The sequence below is a fragment of the Bacillus rossius genome, chromosome 8 (assembly GCF_032445375.1).
Source record: "Bacillus rossius redtenbacheri isolate Brsri chromosome 8, Brsri_v3, whole genome shotgun sequence".
Taxonomy (NCBI): domain Eukaryota; kingdom Metazoa; phylum Arthropoda; class Insecta; order Phasmatodea; family Bacillidae; genus Bacillus; species Bacillus rossius.
Window position 1 is genome coordinate 18,477,710 of NC_086336.1, and position 24,762 is coordinate 18,502,471.

Genomic DNA, 24,762 nt, shown 5'->3' on the forward strand with positions numbered 1-24,762 from the left:
ACGACATGTCGGTGTTTACGTGATCGTCGTAAGCGTGGCGTAAATTAAGTTCGTCCATGCGAAACAAAACTATGACATTCGCATTATCTCGCAGCAAATGTTTGGGTATTATACCGTACGTCTGACACAGGTATACGCAGTCTACCTTGGCGTGTCTGCCCATGGAAAAGTACTCTTGTATTATGCCTTGTTTCTCACAAGCCACATCATCGAACACAAACACGGAATTAGGCTTTGCTTCGTCGGTAGACACCACATCGGTATTATCGCTAAACGGAAAATACTCCAGACCATCCACCGAGCGTAGAACAGCGGCCAAGCGCTGGTACTTTGGCTGTTGCAACGACTTGGAATACAAGTAAACGTTCTCGAACCGAAGACCGTTTGGCTCCTCCAGTAAACTCAGTAAAACACACGTCTTGCCGCAGTTTGACGGTCCTGCTATGATGCAACGTACGGTGGACGGTAATAATAAACCATGTCGTGATTCACGACCGACAGTTTCATCGTCCTGCGTAATGCACACTGGCAAACAAATATCCTGCTTGACTACCTCCATCGTACTGCCGTGAATTCTATAAGAGCAATCGTATTTATTGATTTTAGGTCAGTTGCATGTAATGTCTCGAAGAGGCAGGAACAAACAACACATCGGCGCGGGACTCGTAAACTCTCTGATAAACAAACTACCATTCGAGCTACACATTCCCGGCTACAGATTTTGCGGCCCCGGGACTAAACTAGCGAAAAGGTTAGCTCGTGGTGACGTGGGCATTAATTCTCTCGACGAAAAGTGCAAGCAGCACGATATCGCATATTCATTAAGCAAGGATCTGGAATCTAGGCACAGAGCAGATCAGATATTGGCACAGGAAGCCGAAGATATAAGTAGATCGCCGGACGCGGGACTAGGAGAGAAAATCGCAGCGTGGGGCGTATCTAAAATCATGAAGGCAAAGACGAAATTAGGAATGGGTGCTCGTCGCCGGACCAGGTCTCGCAAGACCAAGAAGCGTGTGACACGAAAGAACAAGAAAAAGGGCGGGTTTTTACCACTGCTGGTGCCTGCTATAGGTGCACTAGGCGGGATCGCAGCAGCCGCGGCAAATATTGCTAGAGCAGTCAACACTTCGAAGAATGAGCGCAAGCAGTTAAAAGAAACGTAGACATAATTCAAGCATGGAAGCCATTGCCATCGGGGAAAAAGAAACGGCGCAGGACTGTACTTACGACCTCACAAGGCAGGCCGAGGCATGAAAAAGAAACGTGTAAAGAGAAAATCCTAAGTTCCCTACCGAAACGACCGCTCACCAATATAGATTTAATAAAGTACGCACGCAAACTTAAAATACCAAACTTCCGTGGCGTGTTTATGCGAGACACTTTGCCCAGCAAGCCAAACACACGTGAGTGCGCCATAATTAATTTAGACACGTCATCGGGTCGCGGCACGCACTGAGTGGCTTATGTAAAGACGAGGAAAAAAGCAACTTACTACGACAGTTCTGGTAATTTACGCCCTCCGCCCGAACTTAGGCGGTACCTGGGTTGGACCACTACGATGTTTTACAATTACGAAACGGAACAGAGGCCTAATCAAACAAACTGTGGTCACTTGTGCTTGAGATTTCTGACCAAATATGAAGTATGAAAAACAAGTATATTTTTTCTTATACAAAATAAACGTACAGTAGCGAAAATCAATCAGTCATGTCCGTAACACTCATATTGACAGGTCGTAGCTCGCAGCTACGAGCCACATTCTACCCGCCTCTGGATTTAGTCGGAGAATGGTGTATCGGACTCGTAGATTTTCAAACGTATAATGCCATACCTAATATCGACGAGGAAAACTGCAAAATGTGCTTCTTGAAAAGTGATGGAACAACAGCTCGGGAAGTTGCCATACCTACCGGCGCATACGAGTTGAGCGATATTACAAATTACATCAAGCAAGCCCTGTCTCCAAACACAATTTTCGAATTGCGAGATAATCCAAACACGCTACAGTGCGAACTTTACTGCAGTGAAAATGTCGACTTTACGAAACCTGGCACCATAGGTACCATGCTCGGATTCGAACCGAAAATATACGCAGCCAAGACCTTGCACGTCTCCACGCGATCTGTAAATATCATGTCGACAAATGTAATACGCATAAACTGTAATTTGGCAAGTGGAACGTACCTCGACGGAAAACTAAACAACATGGTACACGAGTTTTCGCCAACGGTTTCGCCCGGATATAAACTGGTCGAAGTACCGCAAAGTATCATTTACGCCCCTGTGCTCGCCAAAACAGTACACGAAGTGGTAGTGGACATTGTCGATCAAAACGATAAACTAGTAAATTTTAGAAACGAAGAAATTACACTACGTTTACACTTGAAGCGATGGGACTGATTTTCAAGACCTATAAATCAAATAAGCGACACGAACCCAGGACCAGTCTGTTGCGAGTTCGCGGCGCGTTAACACCTCTTAACGTTAAGTATCTCCGCAGTTTAGGCTACAAAGTTCACAAGCATGGAAGATTATTTAAGCGTGTCAGAAAAAGCTCAGTTTAGCGACGATGTAAATAAATTTGAATATCACTGCTACGCTCCCTACCTCCAAGGGCCGTATATGCCCGGTAGGGAAATACGCATTCCGGTACAGAAACAAGACGTATATACTCTACCTTGCCAATCGTTTATTCGTATAAGAGGCACGCTGACAAAGGCGGACGGAACACATCCCACAACTGCATATTTCGGACGAAACGGAATATTACATTTATTCGAACGAGTTATTTTCGAATTGAATAATATTGCGATCGATGAATCGTGGGACTTGGGCATTACCGCCACGATGAAAAATTACCTGTCTCTAACACCGAACGACCTGAGCGCGACCAAAATCGCGGGTTTTGGAATGGAACCCGATTTCAAAATTCCCATCTACGAATCTGGAAAATTCGAAGTTAGCATACCGCTTTCGATGCTTCTCGGTTTCGCGGAGGATTACAAGAAAATATTGATTCAAGCCCGCCAAGAACTGGTGTTAATTCTAGCGACATCGCACCTGAATGCCGTCGTGGGAGCACCCGGAAACGACCCCCAGCCGGTCGCAGTTACCGTCACGAGCACCGAGTGGTTTGTTCCGCACATAACCGTCAGCACGAAAGAAAGAGTCAGACTTTTAAGTTACGTCAAAAAGGACAAGACGGTCGAAATTGCGTTCAGGAGCTGGAATCTCGTAACGTGCCCCTTACTGACCCAGAATAGACGCAATCACTGGGTCGTCAAGACGTCGAGCAGTACAGAAAAACCTAGATATATAATATTAGCTTTGCAGACAGACAGACAAATGAACCTCAAGACCGACAGATCGGTGTTTGACCACTGTTTTATGGAAAATGTAAAATTATTTTTAAAGAGCGAAAGTTACCCGTACGTGGACGTTTTGAAAATGGCGGTATTTCCTTGCCGTGTCACATGTACACGCAGTTCCAATCTTCGTACCACGGACGAGAATCGCACCCGATCCTGAGTCCAGACACCTATAAAACATTAGCTCCGCTAATCGTATTTGACGTGAGCAAACAAGACGAATCGATTCGCAGTTCTATGATTGATTGTCGATTGGAAATTTCCACGAAAGATGACGTACCGCCACTCACAACGGCGTACTGTCTAATCCTACACGACAGAGTAATTAATTACGATGCGTTTTCAGGTCTCGTGAAAATATTGAACTAGATATAAATACGTCTGCATGTATCATCCCATCATCAGTCGGTTTCAGAATGTACTGCAACCTGCAAGGTTTCCAGAGCCAAAATGGATTCGTGCTCAAGGAAATTGCCGTCACTCACGACGGCCGGACTCGAACCCGCAGCTTCCGACCCCTGTATCCGTGGAAACTACTAGACGAAAAACATAAACGGTCGAACGAATGGCTATGTAAATATTATCACGGACTAGAGTGGGACGAAGGAAAAATTCCGTACCACCAAGTGAAAAACACACTTCAAGATTTACTACTGCAAAACGAAATAATCTACGTTGCCGGACCTGAACAGAAGAAATGGCTACGAGAACTGTGTGACGACGGCGCCGCTGAAATCGTAGATATAGGGCGCGGTTACACGGGACCCTGAACTACTTCAGGTGAACATGTTTAAGTAAACACGTTTACAAACGCGAAAGTGTACGGTTACACGGTAGTTGCTGAAAAGTGTGTTTAGCTCTAAAACCGATTGTCTACTGTCAACGAATGACTGTATTGTTGATCTCTATTTTGTAATTGTATCCAGAAAACGCGGGATTTTCTCACTTGTTTATACAGCATTATCAGCAGAAATGGAATGTGTTTACATATTGCTCAATATTTTTTTTACGAATCGGGAATTCAAACAACTTGCACAGTAGAATTTTTAAACTTTTTTTTATTATTTTTTGAGCGAGAATCTCAGTGTTAAGAAAATTAATGTCAGGATCAATTAAAAAAAAATATATATATATAATTATATGTTGATTTTTTTTGTTGCATACGGTAAAATATTACTCGAACTTGTGCCAGAAACACTTTCCATCTTGAATTTCTGCAAAAGACTTTATATTCTAAACAGCCAATCAGAGGCTAATGTAGAAGATATGTCGATCTGAACTACTTTGCCAACCTGTTTAAGTTAAATGGGAAATGGCCTCGAACGAAACATGTTCAGACTGTGTGTAACCGCATTCAACAGCTGAACATGTTCACCTGAAGTAGTTCAGACTCCCGTGTAACCGCGCCCATACAGACCGACTACGGATGTCCTTCCCTGCGCAAACTCTGTGCAATGTACGAAGCCAAGCATCCAAACGACAAGTTTGAACGTGTCTGTGCCTGCACAAACTCGCAGCTAATAAAGACATGGCACGCGCAGCAGGAATAACTTTTTTTTTAAATATTGGCAAACCTGATTTTTTTGCCAAATATTGGCACACCTGAATTGTAATTTTAGTATAAATAGCTCGACAATCGAGCTCTATCAATCAGTTGACGTTCGGACACGATGACGCCATTCCAGCCGGAAACCGAGTACCTGAGTGCGAAACCAGACTACAGCTGTATTGAATACAGTTTCCTGGACGAAGAAGAAAATTTACGCACATATACGGAAATATGTTACGGTGGAGTATTACATTTCCTAATGGCTCATTCGCCACGCAGTCATGAACCATCCCAACAACAAATAAACTGTTGCGGGGCGGAAAAGTGCGTCGTGTTTAACCTCAGACCAACAACCGTTCTTCCATGCACCAAGGAAGAAATTCTCGGTACAACTCTACACGCATCCGACTGCACGCCAGAAGACTGTAGCGGTATCGAACCCGGCACCCCGGGCTGCAGTGAGCAGTCCAAACACGAGGTTTCGAAGCGCAGCGACCTGTCCAAACTCGTCGCTTCGAAGCGCAGCGACCTGTCCAGACCTGAACTCAAGACTAGGACTCGACGTCGGCCCTCTCCCAGACTCGAACCGGCAACCCGTCGTCGCAGCATCAAGAAACGTGGATTGAGCGTCGATACGCCGCAGATCTACAGTGATAATGCTACGGACTTTTACGAATTTGATTCTGTAAAAACCATTCGTACCGCCCTGTGTTCTGTAATCTCTGCCTTGTTAGATGTTTTGAAGTAATAAAAAAATTAAAAAAACTATTGTAATGACTTTTTATTTATTTCCCCTTCCGTTTACAAATTAATAATTTGGGGCTGCAAAGGTAATCATAAAATTAAAAAACAAATGATATTTTACAGCCGGTTATGTAAATATTAAAGTGATGAAAATAACCTAATCTATAAAGTTTCATAATATATAAATTTTCAATAAGTTGGTAATTATTTCGTCTGGAGCAAACCGAGTATCATGGTGAATCTTCCAGCTGCCAGGAGCTGAGTGAATTTGATTGGCTAGTGGATATCCCCACCATGCCGACGGCCCTAGGCGGGGATTGTCAGCCTCCCTCCTGATTCCCGCAACATTCGCTCCTCCCACTTTTCCCTCATCCCTTCCCCTGATTGCAAAAAATCGTCCTGACATAGCAGCGGCCACCACGCATCCTGATTGGCTTGAGTCTGTGACCAAGGGGGGAATTTACCTATAAATTGGCGTGTGAGACGTCGGGGGCTTCACTTTTGGTCTTGCCGCCGTCACCGCATGTTCCTGTTTGAGCTTCGTTGCGACTCTTTCCACCTCTTCAACTCCAGCAGCTTGGTAAGTACAACTTCTCCGTAAATTGTAACTTTGAAAATTTTGACGTAAATTTTAACTTTGAAATTGTTTCGTAAATTTTAACTTTGACAATTTTTTCCGTACATTTTTTCAACTTTGTAAATTTTTTTCCGATCGTTTTCAACTTTGAAAATTTTTCCGAACGTTTTCAACTTTGAAATTTTTTCGTAAATTTTAACTTTGAAATTTTTCCGAACATTTTTCAACTTTGAAATTTTTTTGAACTGTAATTTTTTATTTTATTTTAACATTACGGTTTCGCATGTGTGTACGCCTTCGCTACGTCCTTCACTCAGTCAGCAAGCCTAACAGCTGGCCACTGGGTGAAGGCCGCTGCTGAGCTAGCTAGTACGTGACGTGGTGATACCCGAGCGAGCGCGCACGGCTGACGCGACGCCTGCCGGTTCCCCGGCCAGCCGGCCGGCAGAGAGAGAGAGTAGAAACAATAATAATAAAGAAGGAAGCAAGGCGTACGCACGAGGAGTAGTAACCGTCTGTTTTCCAAAAAAAAAATAAGTTTCAGAAATTATTACAATTTCCGTCTCGTAATTTTTTCGAGTGTATTTATTTTTTCACGTCTAAGATTGGTACTGCTTAGATGATGTGTGCGAGTGGAACTGTTTTAGATGTTACGTCTGCGTTAGGTTCAGTAGTAATATTTTACAGTCGCGATTAATTTTTTTTTCTAGTCGAAATTATTAGTGCTATCAGTTGCAGTATATTACATCTTGAAATAATATTTTTTTCCCCTGGCATACATGTTAGTTATTATTCATGCATGAACGTCTTAGCCTGAAACAAGATGGATGCCGTGCACACCCGTGTCCTACCGACGGGGCAGCGCGCAGAGCGTGCCCTCCCCCCTCCCTGCTTCAGCCTCCACCCGTGGTGCACGGAGCGATGTTTCCGCCGCGCCCTGCGGCTTACGTCTGGCTAGTTACCGCGCACCGCCGCATGGAGCGCTCAAGTCGTCCTGCCTGCCCCCTCGCCAGGCCCAAAAAAAAAAATAACAGATGCACGCGCACTTGCTATCATAATCAAATAGAAAAATAAATTTGTTTCATAATCAAATAGAAAAAAAATAAAACTTTATTAAAAAAACTAAATACAAAAATATACCAAAAAAAAAAACTAGTACATTTACGTAAAAAATATTGTATGTGTGTTGCAGGTATTCAGTGCTTCTCCTTGCGTCGAGCTACTCTCCAGTGTGATCCGCTTGGAGAACGCCTGTCTGCCCTCTGGAGTTCCGTGCGGTTCTGCCACGTTTCCGGTCAGTACATAAAACATAAAATATTGACATCAGTGTCTTTGCGCTGTCTTGAAAAAAAAATTTCGAGTGCTAAGCCAGGTGGTCTCTTTTCTATGTTACAGGTTCCTGTGTGCTGTATGGCGTTCCAGCCCTCCTCGTTGTGCGTGCGTGCAGTACACACAGAGTCGTTCCTGTGTTCTTCTGGTGAGTTGAATTTAATTTTTTTTCATGCGTGTGTAGTTGTTTCTGATGTTTTGTGTGTGTGCGTGTGTAGTTGTTTCTGTGTGCGTGTAGCTGTCTTTATGCAAGTGTATTTTGTTTGTGTGTAGGTGTGGTTGTATTTATGCACGTGTATTTTGTTTGTGTGTGAGTGGTTGTATTTATGCACGTGTGTGTGTGTGTGGTTGTATTTATGCACGTTTATTTGTGTGTGTGTGTGATAATTATGATGTTCTTGTTGCTATAATTTTTCCGTTGGTGTTACAGACTTCATCATGAAGAGGACCGCGTCTGGTGTTCTCGTGGCAGCCGGCCAGCCCTCGACATCGGGAGCCCTCCAGCCCTCGACATCGGGAGCCGTCCAGCCCTCGACATCGGGGCCAGCACAGGTATGTGCACCAACACCACCAGGGAATGGGTGTGCCTACTGTGGCAAATTGTTTTCCGCTAGCCGTAGTGCTAGACGACACGAGAAAGTGTGTGCAGAAAATCCTGGCCGCACTGTTAACAACCAGTGCCATACTTGCGGCATGACAATAAGCCGCAAGGACAGTTTGGCCCGCCATATGAGAACGTGTGAGGGCACCGTCGAGCACAGCTCAGGCTCGAGGTGCCAGTTTTGCGGACAGCAATTCAAATATATCTATGAGGCCAGACGTCACGAGAAGAGCCAGTGCCTGTTCAATCCCGAGTGCATTGCATTTACATGTACGAAATTCCAGGGTGAGTTTACCCGAAAAGACAATTTACTAACGCACATCAAGACGTGCAAGGGCCTGGCCGCTAAGAGACGGTGCGTAGTCGTGACCTCCGGCCTGCAACAGCCCGGCCCCAGCACTCGTCCGCAATACGTGGCGAGTGTGCCCGACCAGGCACAGCGAGACTTGGAGGCGCAAGCGCCTGACCAGGCTCAGGTAGACTTGGAGGCAGGCGGTTCCGGGTTCGTTGAGGCGGAGACTGCGTTCCGCAGAAATTTAAAGACCTTAGTGGCAGAAAACAATGGTGCGACAAAAGACATTTGCACATTCTTGGCCCAAATGAAAGATAATCTCGTGAATCAGATAACCAATGAAGTCATTGAAAACGGTCCAGTAAAATTTAATATCTTGCTCGAGTGCGACTATGCAAAGCCTGCTCCCTTCGATGAAGGTGTCGACAAGAGAGCATTCAAGACAAAAAATATTCCCATATATGTGGTAAGCGAAATCGAGGAAGCAATTGATGACAGTATCCTGAAAATATGCAAGGAGGAGGAGGACTACGTCAGCAAGGGATCCGGGTGGACCTTGTCTGCAGTAAAGAAAATTCAGCTCCGTTTTAACAAGCTTGTCCCTCTTCGAGTCTCCTCCTACATTGATCTGCCTGCTGTCATCAAGAACCGTGAAGCGTGCATAAATCCCAAGAACCTGGAAGATAACGAGTGCTTCAAGTGGGCCATACTGGCGCGGTACGTGGAGGGGGTGAGTCCTCAACGTGTGGACAAGCGATACCACGACCTGGAGGGAAAATTTGATTTTTCAGGACTCGAGTTCCCTACCCCCCTCCACCAAATCAAAGTATTTGAGCGAAACAACATAGAAGTGTCTGTCAACGTCTACAACATTGACGAGAACGACAAGATCGCGCCAGTGCGTGTGGGGAAGGAAGAAAAACGTCATCATTTCGACCTCCTGCTTCTGTCGAACGAAGAAAACAACTCTCATTTCTGCTATATTAAGAACTTCTCAAGACTCGTCAGACCCCAGATCACAGCCCACAAAGAGAAAATATATGACTGCAAGAGGTGCTTCACTTATTATGATGAGAGACCTCATGTTTCAGGACTGACAGGGCAGCAGTGTCTCGACGCGCACAGAAAGTTCTGCAACACTCATGCTCCCGTGCGCGTCGAGATGCCTAAAGCTGACAAGAACGGCAAGCCCCCTGTCATGGAGTTTAAAAACTACCACCACATGTCAAAGATGCCCATCGTCGTTTATGCGGATTTTGAAGCCCTGCTAGTACCCATCTCATCATGCCAGCCGGACCCTCAGCAATCAAGCACACAGGCCTACCAGAAGCACGAAGCATACAGTTATTGCATATATGTAAAGGTCGACAACAGCGTGATCCCAGCCACGCTCGCCGCCTCGCTGCCACAAGAACCGATGCTATACAGTGGTCCCGATGCTGAGGCAAAATTCGTGGAGACCATTGTTTAAATCGGAAACCAAGTAAAAAACATTTATGAGACCAGCCTGCCCATGACGCCGCTGACGGCACAAGAGTATGCCAGATTCGCCGCAGCCCAACAGTGCTGCTACTGTAATACAGTATTTACCATGGAAAATTATAAAGTCAAGGACCACGACCACTTCAGTGGAAAGTACCTTGGTGCCGCCTGCAACAGCTGTAATCTTCTGCGCAGGCGACCCAAGAAGCTTGTTGTGTACTTCCACAACCTCAGCTACGACGAGAAGTTTATCATCAAGAAACTCGGCTACGACAACAAGGAAATATTTATTATTCCCCACACGCAGGAAAAAATGATAACATTTTCGAAAAGCCTGGGCAACAAATTCTCCGTACAGTTTATCGACACAGTCAGGTTCATGGCACGAAGTTTGGCGTCCCTCGCGTCGTACCTGCCAGCCGACAAATTCAAAGAGACGTCAAAATATTTCACAACAGAAGAAATGTCCCTCGTCACGAGAAAGGGTATATTCCCCTATGATTATGTTTCCAGCTGGGAGAAACTGGACGAGCCACAACTGCCTGCAAAGGAAGATTTTTACAATATGTTAAATGACAGCCATTTCAATGATTCAGAATACAGTCATGCGCAGGCAGTGTGGAACAAGTTCGGCTGTGTGACCCTGGGCGAGTACAGCGACGTATATTTAAAGACGGACGTGCTGCTTCTTGCAGACGTTTTCGAGAACTTTCGTCAGCTCTGTCTCGACACGTACGGGCTTGACTGCAGCCACTACGTCAGCTCCCCAGGGTTCACGTTCGACGTCATGTTAAAGGAGACGCAAGTACGACTAGAGCTTATAACCGACTATGACATGTTCATCGAGGCTGGGATCAGGGGCGGGGTGGCACAAGTGGTCAAGCGCCACTGCAAGGCGAACAACGTCTGCCTTCCCCGCACCTACGATCCCAGCCAGTCGTCGAAGCACATACTCTATCTGGACGCCAACAACCTCTACGGATGGGCCATGTCACTGCCGCTGCCAGTCAGAAGCTTCAGGTGGGTGGGCGCTGATATCGACGTGATGTCGATACCTGACGAGGGGCGGATGGGGTACATCCTAGAAGTTGATGTAGAGTATCCGTCTGCCCTCCACGAGGAACATAAGGACCTGCCGTTCCTGCCCGTCAGCCAGTGCCCGCCCGGCTCGAGACAAACTAAATTAATGACAACTCTCGAGCATAAGGAAAATTATATAATTCATTATAGAAACCTGAAGCAAGCTCTCCAGCACGGACTGCAAATAAAGAAAATTCATAGAGTACTTCAATTTGAGCAGCGTGCGTGGATGAAGTCCTATATTGAAAAAAATACGATTATGAGACAAAATGCTACTAATGATTTCGAGAAAGAATTATTCAAGCTGGCAAATAACTCCTGCTTTGGCAAGCTCATGGAAAATAAATTCAAGCGGCAGCGTATGGAGCTCGTATGCAGCGAGGCGAGGCTCCGAAAGGTTATTGCCAAGCCAGCGTTCCAGGACCGAACCATTTTGGATGACGACCTATCGCTAATAAAACTCCAACATGAGAAAATTTATCTTGACCGCCCTATATATGCGGGGTTCTCGGTCCTGGACTTGTCCAAAACGCTCATGTATAATTTCCACTATGATGTGATGAAACAGAAATATAAGGACAACATTTCGCTGGTGTACATGGATACGGACAGTTTCATCTATGAAATCAAGACGCGCAATTTCTACCAGGACCTGGCCGACGACTCTGCGCTCATGAGCGTGTTTGACACGAGCACGTATCCCATTGGTCAACCCTGCTACTCACCCACCAATAAAAAAGTGGTGGGTAAGTTCAAAGATGAGTGCAATGGGGTGACGATGGAGGAGTTTGTCGGCCTCAGAGCTAAATTATATACATACAGATATGAGGAAACGATTACAAAGAGAGCAAAAGGAATTCAGAAATGTGTAGTGAAAAATAAAATTACATTTGAAGATTTCCTCGAGGTCCTGGAAGAACACACAACAAAGCGCGCGCAAGTCCGGTCCATACGATCACATAATATGATATTATATACAGAATGCTCAAATAAAATATCACTCTCATGGTATGATGATAAACGCATAATATGCGATGATGGTATACACACATTACCATATGGGTACAAAGGTTAATGTTATTTTAAGAATACCGCAGTATCAATGGAATAATGAATTTGATCGCAAAAAAGGTATTTTTTTCCTTCCAGGAAAAAAAAAAGCAACTGAACAAATAACATGAAATGTTGAAACTGGTGTCTGTGCTCGTACGTTTCGCGCAGTGTTCTCTGACGGTGTCCCAGGCTGTTGTGGTAGCCGAGAAGAAGACCCTGACGGGAATCTGTACCGTGATGTACGAGTATGGGACTAGTGTTTGCCACTTGGTAGCCACCCATGTCTCTGTTGATTTGGTGTACATAGCCTTCGTCCATGGATTTTTCATCGTTGGTTTCCTGAGTCCGCTCGTTGTAATTATGTTGCACCCACACTCTTTCGTGGTGCTTTTTTTTGTTTTTTATTTACACCTAGATTTTTGGTCTTCTGGTGCTATTTTTCCTTGATTTCTTGCACTCCACACTGTTTCGTGGTGCGATTCGTTTTGTTCATGCACCTACACACTGTTTCGTGGTGCTTATTTGGTTGGTTGGTTGGGTTGGAAGTGATGGTTTTATGCACCTACGTTAATTTGTGGTGCTGCATTTTCTTGGTTGGTTGGTTGGGATGGCAGTGGTGGTTTTATGCATCCCCGTTGTTTGCGATGCTACGTTTTTTGGTTGGCTGGTTGGGTTGGAAGTGGTGGTGTTTGCATCCTCGTTGTTTGCGATGCTACGTTTTTTGGTTGGTTGGTTGGGTTGGAAGTGGTGGTTTTTTGCACCTACGATGTTTGTGATGCTACTTTTTTGGATGGTTGGTTGGGATGGAAGTGGTGGTTTTATGCATCATCGTTGTTTGCGATGCTACATTTTTTTGGTTGGTTGGTTGGGATGGCAGTGGTGGTTCTATGCACCTACGTTGTTTGCAATGCTACATTTTTTTTGGTTGGTTGGTTGGGATGGCAGTGGTGGTGTTTTGCACCTATGTTAATTTGTGGTGCTACGTTTTTTGGTTGGTTGGTTGGGATGGTGGTTGGTTGGTTTTATGCACCTACGTTAATTTGTGGTGCTACTTTTTTTTGGTTGGTTGGTTGGGATGGAAGTGGTGGTGTTTTGCACCTACGATGTTTTTGTGGTGCTACGTTTTTTGGTTGGTTGGTTGGGATGGCAGTGGTGGTGTTTTGCATCCTCGTTGTTTGCGATGCTACATTTTTGGTTGGTTGGTTGGTGGTTGGTTGGTTGGTGTTTTGCACCTACGATGTTTTTGTGGTGCTACGTTTTTGGTTGGTTGGTTGGGATGGAAGTGGTGGTGTTTGCATCCTCGTTGTTTGCGATGCTACGTTTTTTTGGTTGGTTGGTTGGGATGGAAGTGGTGGTGTTTTGCATCCTCGTTCTTTGCGATGCTACATTTTTTGGTTGGTTGGGATGGAAGTGGTGGTGTTTGCATCCTCGTTGTTTGCGATGCTACATTTTTTGGTTGGTTGGTTGGGATGGCAGTGGTGGTTTTATGCACCTACGTTAATTTGTGGTGCTACTTTTTTGGTTGGTTGGTTGGGTTGGAAGTGGTGGTTTTATGCACCTACGTTAATTTGTGGTGCTGCTTTTTTGGTTGGTTTGTTGGGTTGGAAGTGGTGGTGTTTTGCACCTACGTTAATTTGTGGTGCTGCATTTTCTTGGTTGGTTGGTTGGGATGGAAGTGGTGGTGTTTGCATCCTCGTTGTTTTGTGATGCTGTTCTCTCTTGGTTGGTTGGTTGGGATGGAAGTGGTGGTGTTTGCATCCTCGTTGTTTTGTGATGCTACATTTTTTTGGTTGGTTGGTTGGGATGAAAGTGGTGGTTTTATGCACCTACGTTGTTTTGTGATGCTACATTTTTTTGGTTGGTTGGTTGGGATGGCAGTGGTGGTTTTATGCACCTACGTTGTTTTGTGATGCTACATTTTTTTGGTTGGTTGGTTGGGTTGGAAGTGGTGGTTTTATGCATCCTCGTTGTTTGCGATGCTACGTTTTTTGGTTGGTTGGTTGGGTTGGAAGTGGTGGTGTTTGCGTCCTCGTTGTTTGCGATGCAATACATATATATATATTTTTTTACACTCATGTGTTTTACACTGATGCGTTTTTTTACACCAATGTGTTTTTTTACACCGATGCATTTTTTTTACACCGATGCGTTTTTTTTACACCAATGCGTTTTTTTTACACCGATGCGTTTTTTTACACCGATGCGTTTTTTTATGCATCGTTGGGCTCCTTACGCCGTTGGTGTCAAGACGACGATGGGCTCCTAACATCGATGGTGTCATAATGATGGGGTCACTACGGTGGGCTCCTATCATCGATGGGGTCATGACGTTGGGCTCCTTACATCGATGGTGTCATGTTGATGGTGTCAACGCTGGACTGTTACGCCGCTGGGTTCCGCAGTCGTTGGCATGCAAAATTTCGGCGTTGTGTGTGTCAACGCTGGACTGTTACGCCGCTGGGTTCCACAGTCGTTGGCATGCAAGATTTCGGCGTTGTGTGTCAACGCTGGACTGTTACGCCGCTGGGTTCCACAGTGGTTGGCATGCAAGATTTCGGCGTTGTGTGTGTCAACGCTGGACTGTTACGCCTCTGGGTTCCACATTCGTTGGCATGCAAGATTTCAGCGTTGTGTGTCAACGCTGGACTGTTACGCCGTTGGGTTCCACATTTGTTGGCATGCAAGATTTCGGCGTTGTGTGTCAACGCTGGACTGTTACGTCGCAGGGTTCCACAGTGGTTGGCATGCAAGATTTCGGCGTTGTGTGTCAACGCTGGACTGTTACGCCGCTGGGTTCCGCAGTCGTTGGCATGCAAGATTTCGGCGTTGTGTGTGTCAACGCTGGACTGTTACGCCGCTGGGTTCCACAGTGGTTGGCATGCAAGATTTCGGCGTTGTGTGTGTCAACGCTGGACTGTTACGCCTCTGGGTTCCACATTCGTTGGCATGCAAGATTTCAGCGTTGTGTGTCAACGCTGGACTGTTACGCCGTTGGGTTCCACATTTGTTGGCATGCAAGATTTCGGCGTTGTGTGTCAACGCTGGACTGTTACGTCGCAGGGTTCCACAGTGGTTGGCATGCAAGATTTCGGCGTTGTGTGTCAACGCTGGACTGTTACGCCGCTGGGTTCCGCAGTCGTTGGCATGCAAGATTTCGGCGTTGTGTGTGTCAACGCTGGACTGTTACGCCGCTGGGTTCCACAGTCGTTGGCATGCAAGATTTCGGCGTTGATACTTCGTTGTTACTGGTCTATTTCAGCGTTTGTATGTGACATATGATAGTTTAAGCACGTGCTTTGTGTCAGTGTATCATATGCTAGTTCTTTCTGGTAGGCTTGCATCGTTGTAATGGGTCACGGCTAAATAGAGACGTTGTTCATAAGTACTTGGCTACATATGTGACGTATATTGCATATGGAGGCAAGGGGCTTGTGCGTGACCTGCCTGTTTAGCGGTGTCGGTCTCCAGCCCGTTCCAAACACAGAGAGCTGCGATGCAAGCTTTTTGTTTAAATGACTAATATTCTGTTTAAGTATTTAGCAGGTGAGCAGTTGCTGGGATGGAGAGAGAGATTTGGCATGAGGAGGAGAGCCGGTGAGATGGAGAGGCGGCGGGGACGAGCGTGGGCTGCTGACAGAAAGACCTGCGAATCTATACTCTCACACATGTCAAATAATATATGGATATAATTAATTGTATATGTTAACGAAAATATATATCTATAAAAAATTGTTTGAGTTTTATTTCTATAATACTAATACCCTTGTTTTTTTTCTTGATGAGAAATATTTATAATGTATGTTTGGAATTAAATTGCTGAGAATAATGTAAAATGATTATTATATTTTAATTTTTTTTTAGAAAGAGTATAATTAATAGACTTTACAAAAAGAAATACAATGAAATAAAGGTGAAAAGAATAAAACAAATACATTGGTTTATATATATTTTATTTACATAATTTCATCAGTAGATGACATTGGAAACAATATTTACAATTGAAATAAGGAATAAAAAAATTAAACATCACTGTAGTAATAAGGATGCTCATAGAGCCACAGCTTTAGTAACTGACTATTACAATGTGCACAGTGGAAACCATTATAAAATTTATCACACTTTTCAATTTGGTTTCCGTACATTTTTAACAGTGTTTTGAAGCCAGGACAGTTGCCTTGTTTACGTAGGACAATTACATTGCCACTGCACAAATCACTCACAATACGTTTCTGTTCATTACCACGGACGTAAACAACGTCGTCTTCCGGCTCGACGAGATCACGTAGCACAGATGTAAGTTGTTCATAGTCCACATCACCGTCATTCCACGAGAGTCCGTTCACTTCATAGGTCAGACGTCGGTTCTCGCGTTGAGAGGATCTGTCTAGCTTAGTCCAGTCACACGGCGGTTTAAAGATGTATTCGCTAGTCTTGACTTCGTCACCGCCAATGACGGACGTCACGGACAGTTGCTTCACTACAGGTCCCTTTTGGGACGTAAGACACTGGACGTTGACAAGAAAGAGTGTCATATTGTCATTACTCACAGTTGCGCATACGACGAGGCTGGAGTGACGTGGCTAAGATGCTGGCTCTGCAGAAATGCTGGAGTGGTACCTAGATGCCGACTGTGGCACGGCGCTCAGGATCTAGGCTGCCGCTGCCGCCGCCACGCATCTCGTCGCATCTTGAACCACGATTTCATGTGCGGTGTGTCGGGCACGGACGACATATCCTTGTCGCACTCGGTGCATGGTAGACAGTCTTGGATGTCTGGGTCTAGCTGCAGGTACACCGGCAGGAACTTGTAGACGTATCTTATCTCGTACGGGGCGTATACCAGGAGAAACTCCTTTGGTAGGTAAGGTAACTCCGTCTCCTTATCCAGTGCCGCATGCGTGCGCACTTTACCATAAGCTAAGATGGCTGTCAAGATCTTTGCTCCGCTCGCACAACAAGCATACATCGTCTTTCCTTCAGGCTGGGAGCTACTGCAAACACTGACGGCTCCTGGGTCCTGCAGCCGGTATTTATACTTTAAAAGGTAGAATAGGGGTGAGGAGGAGGGCAGGGGTGGGAATTACGGTAAAGTGAGGGAGGGAGGGAAAAAAAACTAGAGTAGTGGTGGAGGGTGGCTATTACGATAAAAAAATAATAATAAAATAAAAAAGGGGGAGGGGTGGATCGTCGTGTGCGAAAAAAAAATTTTTGGGGGGGAGGGGGGGTGGAGGTGGAGGGGGGGGTGGAGGATGGAGGGGGGGTTTGTAAGTTCGTATATGCGTTGGTAAAAGTGGTGGGGGTCAGTCTGCCAGCACCCACCTAGGGGGAAGGATCGGTCGCCATTTTTATTTTTTTGCACTCGTCGGGTTCGAACCGAGGACTCCGAACTCCGTGTCGTGAATGAATGTTTTTAAATATTTTTTATTAAATTGTTATTATTTGAATTTTTTATAATTTAAAAAAAAAAAATTCATTAAAATCGGATATAAATAAAAAAGTTAAGGATGGCGACCGTAACGGAAATTGCAACGGTGACGTCATCATCCAATATGGCGGAAAACACAATGCCGGAATTTTCGAGAACACAATGACGTCATCCAATATGGCGGATCCAAGATGGCGGATCCAAGATGGCGGATCTAAAATTGCCGCCGTGATCTACTTGTCCCATTACGATGTGTCCCGTTACGCTGTGTCCCGTTACGCTATGTCCCGTTACACTAATCCAAGATGGCCGCCGTGACGTCACAATCCAAGATGGCGGTCACCGGCACCGGCACCACATCCTGAATCCTGATCTCGGAGCCCCCAAAACATACTACTGCTAGACCAGTGCTACACCTTTGAACCACATCACTCGGTGAAAATGTCAAACTACTGGCTTCATGACTATCCATAGTTGTAATTTTGTAAGATGAAATTGTGTACACTGTAATTTTTTTTGTAAACGGAACAAAAATAAATTACAGATATTTGCTAATTTTTACATTTACGTGGCAACTGTATCACTACAAAATAATGTTCGCAGGAATACTGGGTTCGAATTCTATCCCGGACATTTAGCTTTGAGTTGGCTCAGTTCCTCTTATGGTTAAATTTTTTTGTAAACTGTTCCCTGAATAGCATTCCAGTATTAAGGAATCACATTAATAAGCAAAATTAAACAAAATAAAGAATTTTTATTGAACATTCTATTATCTTTTCCATGGTAAAAAATAATATTCTTCTATATAAAACTATGTGCCAATTTTCGTAATAAATACTCAGTATTATCTCGAAAAACGTGTTTAATTTTTGCAAAATAACCACAGCCATTTGCTGTAAAAAGTTACAATATATTTTTTTAGTATTAAAAACTATTTCTTGACAACTGGTTTCCTTTTGCAAAGGTACAGGACATTTTTTCTGTGTAATTTTACAAATATATATCGAGAATATCCCTAGTTAAAAAGCTGCCGAGCTAATATTACCCAACTCATACTAATTTAAGAATGAATTCCTTTAACAAGCTGTGAAATGAAAACTCGAGAAATATGTTTTAAAAATACACAACAATAAATTCACTTACCTGTCCAGGTTTTGAATAAGTCGTTTATAATGAAATCCATGAAACCAATCTGACCTTTCGGTATAGGACAGGTTTCTCTATCAAACAATGGCATTACTACTGGCAAATTCCTGGCCTTTTCCTCGTCAGTCTGTAATAAAAAAAAAACAATATTGTAATTTAACTCTATTTTAATGCGCAACTTTATGGAATTTTTTGTTTTTGTTTTGATAGAGTTCTACGTTGCACGGTATTGCATAAAGATGTAAGACAATGAACTACTAATATTATAGGCGGCTCCCAACTAATTGGGACCGATTCAGTGCTTGCAAATTAGAGTGAAGCCGGAGAGTTGCACTCGAGCCCAATACCCTTGCACTGACATCTAAAAATTCAAGTGATAAATCAAACGGAACGTCAGTTTTTTAATACGGGTATAAGTGGTTCTAACAAACATAACAATTTACAACACGCTTCCTAATGAATACCAATCAGTTACAAAATATTATTTGATAGCGTGGCGTGGATGGCTTTTAAATGAAAAAACATTATAATAAAACTCCAACCACCTAACGCCAAATATCCAGATCACTAACAACACAGTTTAATGATTAGAATATTCATGAATTATTTATTAGCTGAAAATGCCTTTTCTTTCTTTACTCCCACAGACTACGTCATGAACGTACGCACTCCAGCTCATAGCAAAAACCTGGGAATTATTTCATGAACGTTACAAATTAACAGGTTACAGGTTAACGTGTTGTCAAATTGGTCTTTCATAAAGGCTTGCAAGTTTACAACAATGTCAAGCTGTTTCCGAATACCTTCTTAAAGGACCTTTAGCGCAGGGTGTCCAGCAATCGGGAAATTCCGGGAAGTACTGGAAATGTACTTTTTTGTGTAAATGCTCGGGATTGTGCGGGAATGTACGGAATATTTACGTGGAAAACGGGAAACTGGTGTATGGCAATGCACGATCGCTTATGTCCATGGGCTACCATGCATAGACGCTAGTAGTATAGTTTGGCCGGAGCTGGGACAGGCTTCAGGCTGTGGAGCCGGGAGCCGGTGTCCGCCATCTTGGATTGTGACGTCACGGCAGCCATCTTGGATGGATGTGACCTTGACCTTTGACCTTGACCACGGCGGCCATTTTGGATCCGCCATCTTGGATGACGTCATTGTGTTCTCGAAAATTCCGGCGATGTGTTTTCCGCCATATTTGATGATGACCTCACCGTTGCAATTATTGTTACGGTCGCCATCTTTAACTTTTTTATTTATTATCCGATTTTAATGAATTTTTTTTTAAATTATAAAAAAATTCAAATAATAACAATTTAATAAAAAATATTTAAAAACATTCATTTACGACACGGAGTTTGGAGTCCTCGGTTCGAACCCGACGAGTGCAAAAAAAAATTAAAAATTGCGACAGGCTCCTTCCTCAATGGTAGTTGCAGGCAGACTGACTCCCACCACTTTTTTTAAAAGCATATATATCGCCAGTGAGCATTACGTCACGTCCGCCATCTTGAAATTTGGACGTCATCTTGAAAATCCGCAATTTTTATGTTAGAAAATCGGGATGAATTCCAAAATTCATCAAAAAATTAACTTATTCGAATTCTGATTAATTATATCGATCACCGTCCTCGGTTCAAACCCGGTGAGTGCAAAAAAAACTAAAAATGGCGACAGGCTCCTTCCTCAATGGTGGATGCAGGCAGACTGACTCCTACCACTTTTTTTTCAAAGCAAATATATCGTCAGCTGGTATGACGACACGTCCGCCATCTTGTCTTCGTCCGCTGGAGATCACCATCTTGTTTTCGTCCGCTAGAGTGTGCTGATACCATGTTAGTATAATTATCTGGTCACCACACCTTTGACCTTGACCTTGAAATTTGACCTTGAAATTTGACCTTGACCTTGAAATTTGACATTGACCTTGAAATTTGACCTTGACCTTGAACATTGACCCTGACCTTTAAATTTGACCTTGACCTTGAAATTTTACCTTGACCTTGAAAAATGACTTTGTCCTTGAAATTTGACTTTGTCCTTGTCGACCATCATGGATCCGACATTTTATGTTCAGTACATGCTACCAGGAGCCACCACCTGCCGGAGTACGCCATCCTGTGTGTGTACTTGTATTATAGAGTACATTTCCATCTGGATAATTTTATTCTAACCCGCTACAGTGCAGTAATCATTTATTATGGAAGTGCCCCCCGCCATCTTGAAATTCGGCCGCCATCTTGAAATCATGTAATAATGTAGCTAGAAAAGCGGGAAAAAATCCAAAATTCATTAAATAAATCACTCATTAAGTTACATATTGATTCGATCGATTCCTGTCCTCGGTTCGATACCCGATCGATGCAATAATGTTTAATTTTATGTAAAAAATAATAATTTCAATAAACCATGTTCAACATTCGTAAATAGACTTTAAATCATCTACTACCATCATCCTATCAGACATCAAAACCACCATTTTGAAATCATGTAATAATGTAGCTAGAAAAGTGGGAAAACATCCAAAATTCATTAAATAAATTTGTAATCCATATAATGATTGATTAAATCGACGAAGGTCCTTGGTTCGATCCCTGGCAGATACAAAACAACTTTAATTTAAAAAAAATACTAAAAAAGTGTTAGGTTTGAGAAAATAAAAACAGCACATTTTTTTTAAAAAAAATTTTATTACATAAATTCAATACACTACTACAAGTACAAAAAAACACTGACAAATTACCAAAGCCTTTTGGATTCCTCGATTCAAACAGTCTTCTTATTGTACGGACGAAGCCTTTTACATGAGTTTAAATGTCTATCCGATCCGGTCATCACCGCAGCCAGAGACGGACTGAAGTTCATATCACTTATATAGTTTCATTAGCCGGTACAACACATGAGTCAAATCAATAACCATGTTCATTATACGTCTCGGAGCATTTTTTATAATGACGATGTAAGCTATCGAGACGTGAAATTAGTTTATTGCACTTATTGCACTGAAATTTTATTCTTTGAACATTATTAGAACAACCGCTTCTTTCATGTCTGCGAGCATTTGAGGTGATAGTAAATGATGCACCACAGTATTTGCACTGATGCGAAGTACGCTCTTCATTAATTGAAGTATTCAAAGCTGATGAAACTTCAGCTGATGGTGGAACAGCACATATCGAAGTCTCCTCCAGTGTTGTCAGAGGCGTTGCCAACGGGATCTGCTCCAACATCGTCGGCGCCGACGTCATGGTTCCCGTAGTCGATGATACATCCTCCATCGAGTACGACGTTAAAGTCGGTAAAGATGCCATCGAAGTCTCAATAACAGGCAATTACACGACTTATGCACTAGAAGAAACAAACTAGGTGATCCGTACACCGTCGACGGCAGTAACAAACAGAGCGTACTGCTGTCTAGGACTCGTTTATATACATTAACCGGTTAGAATAATACGCTAGTCAAATCAAGAACAATTTACTAAAATACTAGAGACAAAACAACATTAAAAAAATAGAAGCACCATCAACAAAAAAGGAAGCAAATTTGGAAGCACCATCAAAAAAGGAAAAACAATAGGAAGCACCGTCAACGAAAAGGCAGCACATTTGGAAGCACCGACAACGAAAAGATAGCACCACCATCGAAATGGCAGCACATTTGGAAGCACCGACTACGAAAAGGCAGCACATTTGGAAGCACCGACTACGAAAAGGCAGCACATTTGGAAGCACCGTCATCGAAAAGGCAGCACATATGGAAGCACCGATTACGAAAAGGCATCACATTTGTAAGCACCGACAACAAAAAGGCAGCACATTTGGCAGCACCGACAACGAAAAGGCAGCACATTTGGAAGCACCGACTACGAAAAAGGCAGCACATTTGGCAGCAACTACAACGAAAAGGCAGCACATTTGGAAGCACCGACTACGAAAAGGCAGCACATTTGGAAGCACCGAATACGAAAAAGGCAGCACATTTGGCAGCAACTACAACGAAAAGGCAGCACATTTGGAAGCACCGACTACGAAAAGGCAGCACATTTGGAAGCACCGACAACGAAATGGCAGCACATTTTGAAGTACCGACAACGAAATGGCAGCTCATTTGGAAGCACCGACTACGAAAAGGCAGCACATTTGGAAGTACCGTCATCGAAAAGGCAGCACATTTGGAAGCACCGACTACGAAAAGGCAGCACATTTGGAAGCACCGACAACGAAAAGGCAGCACATTTGGCAGCACCGACAACGAAAAGGCAGCACATTTGGAAGCACCGACTACGAAAAGGCAGCACATTTGGCAGCACCGACAACGAAAAGGCAGCACATTTGGAAGCACCGACTACGAAAAGGCAGCACATTTGGAAACACCGACAACGAAAAGGCAGCACATTTGGAAGCACCGACAACGAAAAGGCAGCACATTTGGAAGCACCATCATCGAAAAGGCAGCACATTTGGAAGTTCCATCAACAAAAAAAAGGCAAAAAGGAAGCACAAGTTACGAGATCTAAGTCTTAGTTATAAATCAGAATACAAGAAATAAAAACATTAAATTCTTATAATTTAAATTATTTATGTTATTGCTTTACATTATACAAATGCAAGTAAAACAAGCCATTATTGTATGTAGCCAGCATTCCTCAGTTCCTTGAGTATGAAGGATATTTCTTTGATGCACGAATAGTTTCCTGCACAAAGCGAACCATGTAGAAGTCTTAGCCGGTCAACCAATATGTTTGGATCTTTACATGATGTGTAATCATTCTTTTCTACCACCATCTTCCTTGCACCTTTATAATAAATATTATGATCTCTGGTGTCTTCCGTTTTACCACCAACCTCAGGGTAACTTTCATGTTTGAGACGGTGATCATCACAAGCTTGATCAGATTTATTTAATATATCACGTCGTTTCCACCGTTTCGGTCTCAGGACACCACCACATTCTTCGATCTTGGCAGATTTAGGTGCTTCATCATAGTCTATGTCTTTGTCAACAGCCTCAGAGTCACTGTAACAATCACCGTAGAAGGAATCGTCTTCACCCAATTTACCGTAATAATTCGATGTTGATGATGTTGAAGTGTCTTCATCGTCTTCATGCTTCCTTTTTAGGAATCTATCATTTTTATAAAGTAGGAAAGATCTACTTGAATTCGGCTGGAACATATTCTCACTTTTCACGTTAAGGATTATTCCATTGTCTTCATTCTTCCGTAAATCATCAACCTCCTTCAATTTAAGTTCTTTGTCGAGATCGGAAGAGCCAAGAAAATTATTGTCGTAATGCAGATCACTCTTCCTTAGGCTAGTAGATTCATCGTTGTCCTCTAGCTTGTACGCAGGCTTGGTGCTACAAGTTCTGCCATGTCCTTTTAGGCTCTCTCTCCGCGTAAACGATTTGCTACATCGAACACTACTTATCATATTGCGCAGTGGATTTTTAACACAGTCATTCTTCTCGTGTTGTCTTTTATTCTTTCTCAAGATAAACTCTTTACTGCAAAACTTACACCTATGTTCTTTCGATACAGCGTCAGATCCCAAATCGGAATTCATATTAGTTACTGAGACTAATGCCAGATACCAATTGAGTGTTTTAAATTAGATCCAATACTTAAATAGAAATTTTTTCATATTTCATCTACGAGAATTAATATATCTCATGCAAAAGTACTTTATGCATGTAGTTCTGCTTTTCAACAACAGATGTCGCCACATGTTGCTTGCAGGTAAATAATATTTAGTTCTTTTATGCGGGATGCGGGATGCTCACTAACGATCGCAAAAGAAGGATGGCTTCGCTAGACTCCAATGAAAAGGAAGTTCGTCTTACATGTTGGTGCTCCACAGATGTCTCATGGCGTAATATTAATTTGACTGAGTAATGATATTTTTTAATTCCACCTGATAAAAATATTGCAAGTTTTGATTTAGTAGCAGAAATTATTGAATTAAATGTAACTCCAAATAAAATGACATGTCTCATTAGACAAAAAAAATCCATGCAGAGAGCGGTTTCTCAGAATAGTCAGAAACACTTGAAGAAACCACAGGAATGATTGCAAGAACACGGGAAAAACCATCAAAATATTGACAAGAAT

General features: G+C 43.2%; 1 protein-coding gene across 1 annotated transcript in view; it reads right to left on the bottom strand.

Annotated features, from left to right (window-relative positions):
- Positions 1-24,762, bottom strand: part of LOC134535262 (3',5'-cyclic-AMP phosphodiesterase 4C-like) — a 128,623-nt gene that overhangs the window by 23,348 nt on the left and 80,513 nt on the right. The window contains exon 12 of the mRNA XM_063374334.1: positions 18,647-18,776. Coding sequence (XP_063230404.1) covers positions 18,647-18,776 — 130 coding nt within the window. The remainder of the gene's footprint in view (positions 1-18,646; positions 18,777-24,762) is intronic.